The following is a 13,384-nucleotide window of genomic DNA, read 5'->3' on the forward strand; positions in this document are numbered from 1 at the left end:
TTCTAAGAATTTGAAGGGAACATAAATATCAGAAGGTATCACAAAACAGAATACACACCAGTCCCAGGCTAGCTGGGAAGAAGGGTGGGGTTGATGGATAGCTAAGCCACCTCCACAGCAAGTGTTCTAAGCCTTAGAAAGCATGCAGCAGACCACATGCCACTGTGAACGAGGAACTCGAATCTTATCGGCAGTGTGGGGAATAACACCTATGCGCTAACCACTGAGCACCTTTATCTCCAATTCATAACCAAACACTTTTGAGACAAGACTCAGAAACTGTTTTATTGAACTGAACACACAAAAGCCTGTTACAATGTCATCAAGCCTTTAACAGAAATCAGTACATACATGAGGATACACAGCCAAGATGAGCCAACATAAGTGGCACAAGCTTAAATAACATTCAGACTTCTATATTTAATAGGCTGAAGGAAAGAAAAACCAAAAGCAATTTCAATTTCATAATTCACAGTTGATTGGTTTGAATCCTGTGACGTCAGTCAGCTCTGTAGCCCCAGAACATAGACTGGCCCACTGTCCAATGGCCTGCTCAGATTCTCAACAGCCAAGTGACAAGCAGAGAGCGTGATATGACACGGCCCCACTTTCCGGTTTGGACTGGCATTTCTTTGCTGCGTCCTTTCTAGTGAACCAGCAAAAGCACATTTACAGGTCGCCACACTGACCACAGGCAGGGTTCCACACTCTCTCGGCCTCCTGCTTCATTTCTAACCTAAGACAGTAACTATATTAAAACGCACCCTTGATACTGAAAGCAAGATCAGCTTTGCTTCCGGATCAGGAGCACATACCCCAAAGAGGACGAGCATATCCCAGCAGACAGCTGGGATGCTTGACAACAGAGCCTGGCATACCCAATAAGGCATTTCAAAGACAACACACAAAACCCATGCCAGGTCACTGCCGTTGACTGGTGGGGGCAGGGAGGGGCAGACCATGGGTGAGCAGAGTCAACATGAGACTTACAAAATGACACACTGGCTTACAGAACCTTTGGTGGGTGATCAGATATCAAAAGAAGGCAGAACAACGACCAGCCACTTCCAGGAGGGTTTGCTCCCAATAGGGCTTTGCCTGAAGATAGTATCACTCACCCTGACATATGGAGTCATTTCTTAAAACCAACAAAAAAGCATCAGGTTGAGAGTGCATGAGAGGGGTCAGTGATGGAGAACACCATTCTCACGAGTAAAGGAGTGAAGTGAGGACAAACATGGACAGGGTGGTCGGAAAAGCCATTTAAAGACAGAAACAACCAGACAGACCCTGCATGAGTTGGTGTTCAACAGTGCAGTGAGATTTTAGCAATTGCTTTGGACTTCATTAAAACTACAATTTATAGCCTGGCATGGTGGTACATGCCTGTAATCCCAGCACCAGGAGGTGGAGGCAGGAGGATCGGGGGAGTTCCAGGTCATCCTTGGCTACATAGAATTGACTCACCTGAGCTACATGGAATGTCACAAAACAACAAATGACCACAGGAATGTCTCTATGTTAAGAGAACTGTGAAATGTCTAAAACTAAAATTCTAGTTGGTAAAAAATAAATACAGTCCATCTAAGGGCACAAAGGAAGTGCTCAGTTATACTGGAAGCCTAAGATTACAACCTAAAAGCGCTCAAGGTTGGACTGTCATTTGGTTCTCCCCATCCAATCTATCCGACCTGAGCAAACCCCTTCAGTTCTGCAGAGCTGGCCACAGAGGGTGGGCACAGGATGGAGGCAGACTGCAGTCTTCCCCGACATGACTGGAGGAAAGCTGTAGACTGCTCTAAGGCTTGCCCACCCCTCAGTGGACAGAACTGCTGTCTCAGAGTTTAATCCTGCTATGTACAGGCATAGGAGGAGAGTGGTTACAGCGCCTGGGAGTTCACAGCAAGTCCTGTCGGGAACATAACATTTATGGGCCATGTAACCCGGTGCAGACTTGTTGAAACTCTTAAGCATACTCAGGAACAAAAACAAGGAAGACTGATATCCATCACAGGAAAGAACAGAGACTGTTTCCTGGCTCAAATTATGACCTAGACATGCGGTCTTCCTAAGACATTAACATTTAGATATTAAATCCTAGAGTATGACACGCATGGTATGGACGCTGTCTGAAATGTATAGAGCCATCTGTTCTGATGGGCAGACAGAACCCGAGTGGGAAATGTCAACAACAGGAGATAGAGTTAGGTGTTTTCCACTTTGACAAATGTCCAAAATTCTTCATAATAAAATTCTGAGGCAAATGTTACTATTTCTACATGAAAACTGGTTTAATCATATGTTTGAAAAATTATATGGACCTCAGGAAATATAATCAAAGTAATCAAAGTAAGGAAACTGTCGTTTTCAAAGGCCTCAAGCTTACTTGGAAAGGTTCCTCCATCCATGCAGAGATGAAGTACAGCCTGACCCAGACGGAGCTACCTGTCCCAGGCAGTCTCTCAATACACTTTGTTTGTAGATACATAATTCTCTCCACACTATAGAAGAACCAAGCTGGAGCACAGTCAGTGTAGGAAGTTTTTTCCAACATCAGCATCTCAAGCTCCGAGTCCTCTGTGGCATCAAACATAGCCACGAAGATGACTACTGACAGCCTCAGCAGCCAGACTCCCACCCAGAGGACACACTTTACTCCAAAGCAAATTGAGATTGCACTATAAAATGGGGTGGAGGGACCACAGAACAGAAGTCACAAGGACCGTTGCTATTTCAAGCTATCTTATGAACAGTGGCTAATGGCAGTACATCCTGTCACCTCTACCCTCTGTGAAATGCTAACACTTACTAAAGGCACTCATATTCTGGGTTTAACGGATACAAGGTCACATGGGACCATAAGCCAGGACTGGTTTTTTGGTAGCTACAGAGAAAGGGCGTTCACAAAGAGTCCCTATTGATAATGGAAGGAAAGGCGGACAGCTGTCCATATAAATGTCTCATGAGAAGCTATTTACACAGCTAGTGTCCACACAGCAGCTCACAGGAGACTCGCCCATAACAGAACACAAAAGCAACAAAGCATTTTGTTTTTAAATCACATATAAAACTTCTAACAGATTTAAGGGGAGGGGGCAAAGTAGAATTTTTTTTTAAACACCTGTTCAAATATCTACATTAAACTTCTGCATATACCAACAAAATGTTTCCCCATTTCTAAAGACACTCCACCACCTGGGTACAAGGCCCACCAATTTCTCTGAAATCCTTCCAGCCCAAGTCCTGACATTTACAGAACATTCCAAACTGCTGTTCTTGAGCCTCTCCACATAGAAAGCACTACAAGGAAGTTACTTGTCTGCCCTGGACTGCCACTGCTCCATCTCCCTGGAAACACCAGCTAGGATAGTTCCAAGGCCCACTGTCAACTTTTAGATCTTATCTACACAGGAATGCATATGTATGTATAATTTTTTTCTCCCTGTTTGGATTGTAAGGTTGTATAGACCGAGGGCTACAAAAAAACTCTGTAGGGCAGCTCTGGGGTGAGGTGGGAGAGTCACTTCAGCAGATCACAAGCTCTCAGCCACAGTCCTTCATCCATTTCCAGGGCTTCACACCTCCTCGCTAATTCTCTAAGCCCATGGCAAACTTAAAGGGAAAGAGTTGAGGAGGGAGCTTTTTATCAAGACAAATAGTGTGGAAAATTTGTTGGAAAATGCAGAATTCCGTTTGTAAGAGGCAAGCAGACAGGCGTAAAACAATAGGCATGCATTTACAAGTGTCAGGACACAGATCAACCCAGACCAGCAAAGTCTCTGCTCAATGTAAAGTCTAAAAGGTCAAAGAACACAGGGCCATAGCTGAACCTCCAAAGCTAATGCCCTCTGACGGCATATGGGATCCAGACCACCTGACTGAAACTGGACTCTTCCTGAAGCCTTAGATCTGGGTGTTCTGATTGGCCTCATCGTGAAGCAGAGCCACAAGAACAGACTTCAATGCTACAAATAATTGATGAAATGGAAATCTACTTAATTTTGGACTAAGGTCTCCCTTTGTTTACACTTCTATCCATCCATGACTGTGACACATCACAATGTACAGGCTTCCTGGGAACAGAGGGCCAATCCTACAGCAAAACAAAGCCAATAGAGAGCTCACCTAACTGCCTCAGATGCCACCATAGCTTGATCAGACAAAGGGACGCAGTCCATACAGAATTGACATAGTGAGAAACTGCACCGTGCAGTTCTGATACCCTCTGCCCTACCCACTGAATACAACAAGTAAGGATGATACAGCCTCAGCCAGGAAACTTCGAAGTGTTTCGGACATCCACGTAACCTCTAACAATGACCGTAGCACTTACTTATAAACTTCCAGAGTTCGGAAACAAACTGAGTTAGTCATGGGCAACCCGGCCCTGGAGTGTCATAAAACAAATGCATCACTCTCTCTAGTGCAAAGGAATATAGAAAGAACACTATAAATCTAACACTTCACTCCAAAAGAAACCACACGTATGCGTCCCTAACATCCATTAAGGGCACTGGGAGACTAGAAACCTGAATTCATGAGGCTTGAAGACACATCAAGCCCTTAAGTCCACTGTTTTCTCTTTATACAGGAGGAGAGTATTTGGGGCAGGGAGGGGACATCCTTTGAAATGATTCCCAGAGGAAAAAAAACTCAAAGCAGATGAATATCACTTTTATAAAATGTAAATCCATACCCAGGATCTTTCCAAGTTATCTGATATAAAGATGAGATGAAATTCTCTCTGGGATATCATATAAAACTGGGGGGGGGGCTGGGGGGGGGGGCATGTATCTTCAGACACAAACACAGAGACACACAGACGCATACCCTGCAGAGACAACAAATGAGACTGTTAAACAATCACAGAACCAAGTGGCCAGCAGTATATTTAAGTCTACCGAAGAACTATATTTAGCAGCAAAATGAATAACCAAATGGCTAACAAAATACACCCTAAATTGCCGTAAACTGGCCAACTCTATAGATGGCCACAGAGTAGTTCTTGGTATGAGGACTTGCAAATGGAGATCAAATCTTAAGCTAACACTGTTCTTTCTTCTGTTTCTAAGGGGAAAATACTTAACCAAATAGTTCTACTTTTCCAGAAACCAGCATTTCACCAGGAGAAAGTAACCAGGTACTGTCCCAGAAGCTAGTCATAAAATTAACCTTTAATTAAGGGTCTCGACTGCTCTAAAGCAAGAATGAAAAGGAGGGCGCCGAGCACTTCCTCCCTCTCCATCTGCCCAGAGAATTCTCTGGTGACATGAGTACTGAATGAAATATGTATGTTACAGTGCAAAATCCCGCTTGCTGTAAGCCTTCTGCAGAAGGACACGGGCATGCTGGCCTCACCCACGTGAAGGAGAAAGGAGAAGACAAAGAACACACAGTGAACACAAGTTCACATAACACTCCGTCAATCCGTCTAGACATACACTATGGCTTTTTATTTAAAAAATAAGAATCCCATTATAATTAGACACCAAAGTCATCTGTGTTTTCAGTCTCTTCAAGGAGGCAAAGAAGAAAATGCAATGGTTATATGTTTTTCTACTGGAAATGACACTGAAACTTGATCAGCTTTAAAAAAAAAAAGAAGAAGGAGAAAGAGAGAGAGAGAAAGAGAAAGAGAGGGGGGGGAGAGAGAGAGAGAGAGAGAGGGAGAGAGAGAGAGAGAAAATTTTCCACTTAAGAAATAGCAGACAGGGGTATTTTCCAGGCAGGCCCATTACCTTACCTGTCAGGGCAGTGTCAGGATACAATCGTCAAAAAGCCACAAAATAATGACTATCCCATGAGTTCACATAATCATCAGTGAAAATAGAATTTCAAATTGAAATCTCAAACACATCCTTGCATTTCCTTGAATCATCTGAAAATATATTTTCTAAAAGAATATCCATCTTCAACTCATTAGACAGTCAAATCTGGGTCTCCAAAACCAACAGCACAGCGAGCTCATGAGAACGGGGTGAGCGGAACAGCTGATCCGAGTGGGGAAGGAGATGACAAGTCCATGTGTGCAGTTCACAACTGGAGATGAAGTTATGTTCAGAAGAACACAGTATTCTGGACGTATATGAATTCAAGGAAACCTATGTGTCAATTACGGAGGGAGAGATAGGCCATAGGGAACCAGGTGCTGCTGGGAGACCAAGCACACACCATTCATACCAGCACATCTGACTGACACCACACTGTGGTGGTCATGGTTCCCAGGAGCAGCAGGAGACGGGAATCTCTGTTTACCTGTTGTCTCTATAATTGGAAGTAAGAACTCAAGTCAATTTGTCTAATGTGCGTAAACCTAAAACCGCAAAAGTAGATGCCACTTTCAAACAATCGTAGCTCTAAATGGCCAGGCTACTGCTGCTTAACCAGAACCAAGATAAGAAGTTACACCTGATGGGGCAGGAAGCTCACACACCACTGTGAGTTGTTTGACACACTTGGCCCAAAAGAGTATCATCATGACCCAAGAAACACACTTCCCTCCCGCACCCTGACCTGACAGCTCATGGCACCACCGCAGGTTACTCGCACTAAGCAGAGAAATGAGGAATGTACGAATGGAGGATCACGAAGCAAGGCAGGTCGACAGAAGGCAAACAGGCAGGACAGGCTTCTCTGTGAGGATGGCCATCATTGAACATAGCCCAGGTTCTCCATCTCGCTCCTGTACCGCTGCTCGGACACCTTGCTTTTGTGCTGCTTGCTCTCTAGATGCTGCCGAAACTCCACCTCTTCACCAGCTCCAACGTTACACATGGAGCAGTAAAACTGGCCACTTGGAGTAACGCACATGGCGAGATCTCGCGGGATCCTCTGCCGGGAGCGGGCATTGAAGTAAGGGCCTGCTGACGAAAGAGACAGAAGGAAGTCAAGGGAGGAGAGGGAGGCTCGAGGACCTGAGTTCAAGTCTCCAGTATCCACATAAAAGCGTTGTGGCCTGGGCTTGGAGCCACAGTGTGGAAGTCAGAGACAGGAGGATCCTGGGGACTTGCTAGTTACCTAGCCTAGCCCATCAGTGAGCTATATAGGTTCAGTGAGAGATCCTGTCTTAAAATGTAAGGTGGAGAACAATAAAGAAAGATACCCCAAAGTTAAACCTCTAGCCTTTACACACTCAACACACACACACACACACACACACACACACACAAGCAGATCCTCAGAATGTCTATTTAGTAAAAACACTCCACCAGTCCTCATTGTAATCAATAATTCTAAATTCAAATTCAGACTCTTAACTTTAAATGAAGGAGAGGTGAATGGATTTTTTTTTCTTTAGTTACATGTACATAGAAGTTTAATCTACAAACATAAAATGATTTTCCAACTAGTGCCAGGGCACTGACTACAGAGCCACGCCTGTGATAAAGTTCTAAATGCTCCTGGATCTTAAAAGTAAATGTTTAAAGACTGTGACCGAGCATAGTGGCTTACTTCAACACTTGGGAGCCTGTGGCAAAGGACTGTGACAAATTTGAAGCCAGTGTGAGGACCACAGTAAAACCCATGGCTCCAGCCCAGTCTCTGTATTTGGATTACTCTACTCCGAGAACCTAACCTATGTCATCCCCATCCTAAAATGTATTTTCCTTGACATTAGCACAGCTGGGGGATGTCCCTTCATCTCACCTAGCTTTTGAAATACAGCCTGACCATCTTTGTCTTTTAGTTGACGTTGGTCATAACTAGTAATACACTGAGATTACATTCATCAAACCAAAGGTTTTTCCACCTCTCTGTATTTTGTTCTTTAGCTGTCTCTTGTTATTCATTGAAATCTGTTTTTGTTTTCCTGCTTGTACAAACAGCCCCTGCTGGCATGCATAGCACTGGAGGCTGTGGTGGCCAGGAATAGAATAACCAGAGCACATTTCCATAAACACACGGCTCTCCACTGAACATACACATCACTAGAATTCTCACTTATTACCTGTCTAAAGACCACACTGGACATGGTGTGACTTAAAGTCAGGAAGTGTGAGTGTGCATGCATGCTCACACAGACGTCCAGTTTCTCTCTTAATAACTCTCTAACTTATATTTTGAGCCAGAGTCTCAGAGTTCTCAGAGTCTGAACCTGGTCCAGCTAGGCTGTTAGGCCAGTGAGCTCCAGGGACCTTCCACCTTCACCTGAGATAAGAGGTAGGAATGGCTGCACCTGGCTTTTTCCACTTGAGATTGAATCAAACTCAGGTCTTCATGCTTGCATGCCTGCACCATCTTTCCAGCCCCCAAGAGGCCCATTTTCTCATGGGCTTTACATATTTAATCTGATAACTATTTTTTTAAAATGGCTCTAAAACACTAAAACCAAGATAAATAGTGTACTGAATAGGAAATAAAGAATTCCAGAAATAAAGAGCAGCCTGAACAGCCGCTGGAAGAGGAAAACACTCACTAACCTAATTCCTTGGGGCCACCTACTGCTTTCATTTGCAGACACGTGTATGTATGCTTTGTACAATCGGGACACATAGGCTACCTGAATTGCTCTGGACTGTATACATATTCCTCCTGGTGGCCACCATCTTAAATTCATTCCCTTCTTTCCGGGTCCGCCGTTGCCCCGCCTCTACGGAGTCCCTGGTGAAAGGAATTTAAAATGAGTGAGTCGCTGAACAAGGCTTCCTTTCAGCTCCTCCTCTATCACAGTTGCTCTCACATAACAGTCTGTCCTCAGAGGCAATGGCAATACCTACGAGAATGAGTGACTCTGAGCTTCAGCCAGCCGAAGTCTCTTGGCATGGTTCTTCCCCTGGTAGTGCGCCTGGGCCACAGCAGGGGAGCTGAAGGAGGCATCGCACAGCTTACAGTAGTCGTTCTCTGTGGCCAGGATCACCCTGCCCCCTGGCTTGCAGGAGCCCACCTGCCAAAGACACAAAAGAACAGTTCCACTTGGAGGAGTTCCACTCCTCCAGGATCCTTCAGAGCCCTGAGACGTAACCAAAGCCTAGGGCGTGCATGGCAACAGGCACTGAATTTTATAAGAAAGTAAATCCAGGGAAAGAGAGACTAGGAGACCCTTTGTCCCATTTTGGATGACAATTACCTATGAACCAAAGACTACCTAGTGTCCACTGAAAAAACGGTTTTAAAGTGTGGACATTTAAGGTAGGAGGCGAGTAAATGAGTAAGGCCTCCTACTTATTTCACTTACTTTTACTTATTTTAATAAGTAAAAATCTTTTTGCCAGGGAAGTCTACTCAAAATCCACCAATAAATAATGAGCGCCTACTGTATACTGAATAACCTACTTTACTGAGCACCAACTGTGTACTGAGCAGCCCATCTAGACTCAAAGCGCAAAGTTTTGAAAGTTTTAGTCCTATAACCTCTCCAAACCACCTGTGCGTATACAACCAGGGGAAACACCTTGCTAAGTCAGGAAACCAAACACAAGATACTAAACTGCACGGGTTAGCAAAAACTACAAAGTAAACTTTGCTAGAAGAGAGTACACCGTTAAGATTGTGGATACTATGTCTTATCTAGAACAATGGGGGGTGGAGGAGACTAGCATTGGAAGAGAAGATTCTCCAGAGACAGCATGGTATCTTCATATTCTACAGAGTTTGTGCTAAACAAACAAAGTAGCCTATGCTGTTTTCCCAAGAGGAAAGGGAGAGCCACCTGACTCTAGAGCATCCCAAAGAAACTCAAAATGTAAACCCACTCGGCTGGAAGCACTTCTGCTGCCACTTTTAATGTATCTCAATTTCCCGAGAGTCTGAGGAGGAGACTCAGTGGGGTTACCTATCTGAAGGAGGAAAACACTCCAGAAAGTAACATTATACCTTGGTGGTTAGGAACATCAAGCATGGATGAAACAATATTTTGCTTTGCAACATCATGGAAAGTTACTTAGCCTTCCCAGGATTCTAATAAAGCCCCTGTGAGGCCCACCCTGTCATCCCATGGACCAAGTTTTGAATAATAAGGCCAGCACTTCCAAGTAATAGCAAATACTAAATGAGGCCAGGATCCAGGACTAGAACGAAGCCAATTATAAAGTTACCTAGTATGTGGAATTTAAGACAGCATCAAAGCAATCAAGATAAATAATATTTTAATGGAACTGTTTAGATTTATTTTACTTTATATATGTGAAGTTTTTGTCTACATGTATATATGTGCAACATGTGGACCTGGCACCCTCAGAAATCAGAAGAACTAACTTCCCCTACAACTGGAGTTAATGATAATTGTGAGCCACCTTGTGGGTGCATGGAACAAAACCCAGGTCTCGCAAGAGCAGTAAATGTTCCTAACCATTGAGCCATTTCTCCAGTCCTTAAATGTTTTTTGTTGTTGTTGTTGTTGTTGTTGTCGTTCAGAGCAAAGTGTAGACACCACATGGTCATTTCACCTAAATCTGAAGACACAGAACAATGGACAGAACTGTCCCACACATCACTGCCAAGTCCAGTGAGAGATTCCCAAGCTCAAAAACTTTGGCAGATATACCTACAGGAGTTAAGAGTACCAAGAACCTTTCAGGGTGTTGCCCAGCCTGACCCTGATAGACACAGGCACAGGCAACTGTACTCATGACCACATGCATATGACAGCCTCTTTTGTACTGCACTGACTCACCTGTGGAGGGACAGGAACGAGGGGTGTGGCTACAGGCTCTGCCACGCTGCTCACCCTGGCTGGAGGAGGACAGCTGTTAGCTGCATAATAATTTCGGAGTTTCTTGCCATGGTTTTTACCCTAGAGGTAGACACAAAGCAGACAATCACAAAGAAGACCCTTTGTCAGATGGCGATCATCGATGCACCCACCGAGCAGCACTATCTTTGGTGTGCACCCAGGACAAACCACTGGCCAGGTCTGGCTCCATCTTAAAGAGTCTGTGCTTGCTCTGTGTTCTGTTGCTGTGGTAAATGTCATGACCAAAAGCAGCTCGGTAGAGGGAAAGGTTTAGTTTAGCTTGCACTTTCAGGTCACTAAATCAGAGCACAAATGTAAGCAGGCTGGACGGAACTCAAGCAGAATCCATGGATGAACACAGCTTCCCGGCTGACTCGCTGGCTCATGCTCAGCTCAGCTGGCTTTCTTATACAGCCCAGATCCACCCTAGGTAAAGATGGTGACACCCACTGTGGCCTGGACCCTCTGACATCAACTATTAATCAAGACAACCTCTTACACACATGGCCAAGACCAACCCGAGTGAAGCAATCATTCAACTGAGGTTCCCTCTTCCCGGGGGTCGTGTCAAGTTGATAGGAATAACTAACCAAGGCCAGGGCCTACCATTTGGTTCTAGGAGAACCACTGTATTTATCTGGAGAAGGAAACAGAATGCAGCCAAAAGAAACTAATTTCCTCTAAGTTTCTAGGGAAGGCTTGCACCCCCCAGTACTGTGTCCTGCCTAAAGCTTGCCGCCATTCACACACCACTGCTTCAGTAGGAATTCTCGAGATGCTCTGATCTAACTGGCTTCAGAATCAAGTAATGAGATGGCTAATCCAATCACTTTTACAAAAATAGCCCTTGCATAGGGTTACTTCAGAGGTCAATGTGCCTCGGTTCATCAATGCTCATAGAAACCCTGTACCAATCTGCTGATACCGACCATGCCTCACAGTGGAGGGATTGCTGTGGGGGTATCACACGCATCCAGGAGTGAACACTAGCAGAGCCATGACTTTAAACCTTCTCAGCACGGCCGTTATCACACAGCTCGGTGGCTTGTGGCAGCACTCTGAACTTCTCCCAAGTCAGAGAGGCCTTTCTCACCAAGTTTTAAGTTATAAATCACAAGAGTATATTCCTTAAGCTAATAAATAAATACAAACTGGTGGGAAGAATCAGAAGCACTCTGATGGGACTGCAGAGATGACCCAGAAGTTAAGAGAGCTTCCCACCACTGTAGAGGACCTGGGTTCAGCTTCCACCATCTACGCTAGGCAGCACCTGTAATTGCAATCCTAGGAGATCAATGCCTTCTTTCAGCCTCTGTACACACCAAAATATACATGCTGCAAATATATTCATGATATTTACAATATCAAATACATCTTCAAAATTACTTTGAAAACGGGTAAAACAGTTCATTACTTTTAAGCCATGTTGTAAAAGTTAAGCCTTCATACCGACATTTACCATCTACTACCCGCTAACTCCTAGGAATGAACTAAGGACCAGCAGATGACCTAAAGTTCCATCCCCTGCCATCCAAATGTTCCAGCCATACCATTTCCATGAGACTACCAGAGCATCAAGCTCCCAGTCCCCTCTATCATTGTTTTCTTACGTGAACTCTAAGCGTTACTCCACCATTCGTCTTCCCTCAGTCCTTCTCAGAATGTTCTGTCTTCCGTGGCTCCCTCTTACCTCTTCCCGTCTCTCTTCTCCTGTCAGACCTTAAGCTCTACCCTTGACCTTCTTCTCCATCTGTGCTCCAACTCTAGCTCACTCTACCTGGCTTTCTTAAATGAGTAAATGTGTGGCAGATGGTTGTGGTCATAGATACCTTTTATCCCGCCCAGCACTGAGGAGCCAGAGGCAGGTGGATCTCTAGCTCAAGGCCAGCCTAGTCTCCATAGTGAGTTCCAAGCCAGTCAAGACTATATAGTGAAGTTCTATACCAAATAAACAAATGAACAAAAACAGATGGAGGCTCACACAAGTTCAAGGGGTGACAAAGTCTCAGAACACAGTACAAGAACGGAGTATTGTGAGGAGAATTCTGAATGCTTGTGAGAAAACTCCAAAAACAAACCAAGACACAGTCTTGTGACCTCAGTGTCTTTAAAAAACATACAACTGTTCTTACAATGTGTTTTCCTGCTCCTCCCAGGTGTATGTGCCGGACAAGAGTGGGTTAACTTCAGCAGCTCTTATCTGTATGCCTCTATGGAAAAACATGTTTTACCACACTGGGCTTGTTCTTGTGGTAAGTACACTTTACTCAGGTGATTCTTCTTAACCCTCAGAGCATAAACTGTCTGATGCTCTGAATAAAGTTGGCTACTGCACAGGACTACAGTCCACCTCAGTTTTAGGCCCCACTGTCCCAGGTTCAGGCCACCAACAAGAGCGGCAAACACAGGACTATTCCAAAATTAAGACGTGAGGAGGGGAGCTCAGTGACCGAACACATGCCTCGCGTGAGCGAAGCCCTGGTCCCATGCCCAGCACCACCCCTTCCCACACTCTTTGGCAAGCCCCACTGTAATTAATAGTCACTGAGGATGAGAAACATCACTAACTAAGCAAAAGTGCGATGAGAAATAAAAACACACATTCGGTCTCAAAATATCTGTCCGTATGATCCTTACTCAACAGGGAAACAGCATCTTTTCCAAGAAGATCCTTGTAGGCACCACCTTAATTGAGAGATAATTAGCACCATG

The 13,384-nt window shown here is 44.6% G+C and overlaps 1 protein-coding gene across 3 annotated transcripts in view; it reads right to left on the reverse strand.

The window, feature by feature from the left end:
• Window positions 1-258: 258 nt before the first annotated feature.
• Zmat3 (zinc finger matrin-type 3) overlaps window positions 259-13,384 on the reverse strand; it is a 29,546-nt gene continuing 16,420 nt past the window's right edge. For 2 of the 3 annotated variants that reach the window (XM_028764326.1, XM_028764321.1), the window contains exons 3-6: window positions 10,613-10,732; window positions 8,718-8,884; window positions 8,501-8,601; window positions 259-6,863 (exon numbers count right to left, since the gene is read on the reverse strand). In XM_028764326.1, the coding sequence (XP_028620159.1) occupies window positions 6,649-6,863; window positions 8,501-8,601; window positions 8,718-8,884; window positions 10,613-10,732 (603 nt within the window). In that variant the 3' untranslated portion in view covers window positions 259-6,648. The remainder of the gene's footprint in view (window positions 6,864-8,500; window positions 8,602-8,717; window positions 8,885-10,612; window positions 10,733-13,384) is intronic. The other variant, XM_028764331.1, reaches the window with a different exon arrangement.

Source organism: Grammomys surdaster, unplaced genomic scaffold (genome assembly GCF_004785775.1).
Source record: "Grammomys surdaster isolate TR1022 unplaced genomic scaffold, NIH_TR_1.0 62, whole genome shotgun sequence".
Classification (NCBI taxonomy): domain Eukaryota; kingdom Metazoa; phylum Chordata; class Mammalia; order Rodentia; family Muridae; genus Grammomys; species Grammomys surdaster.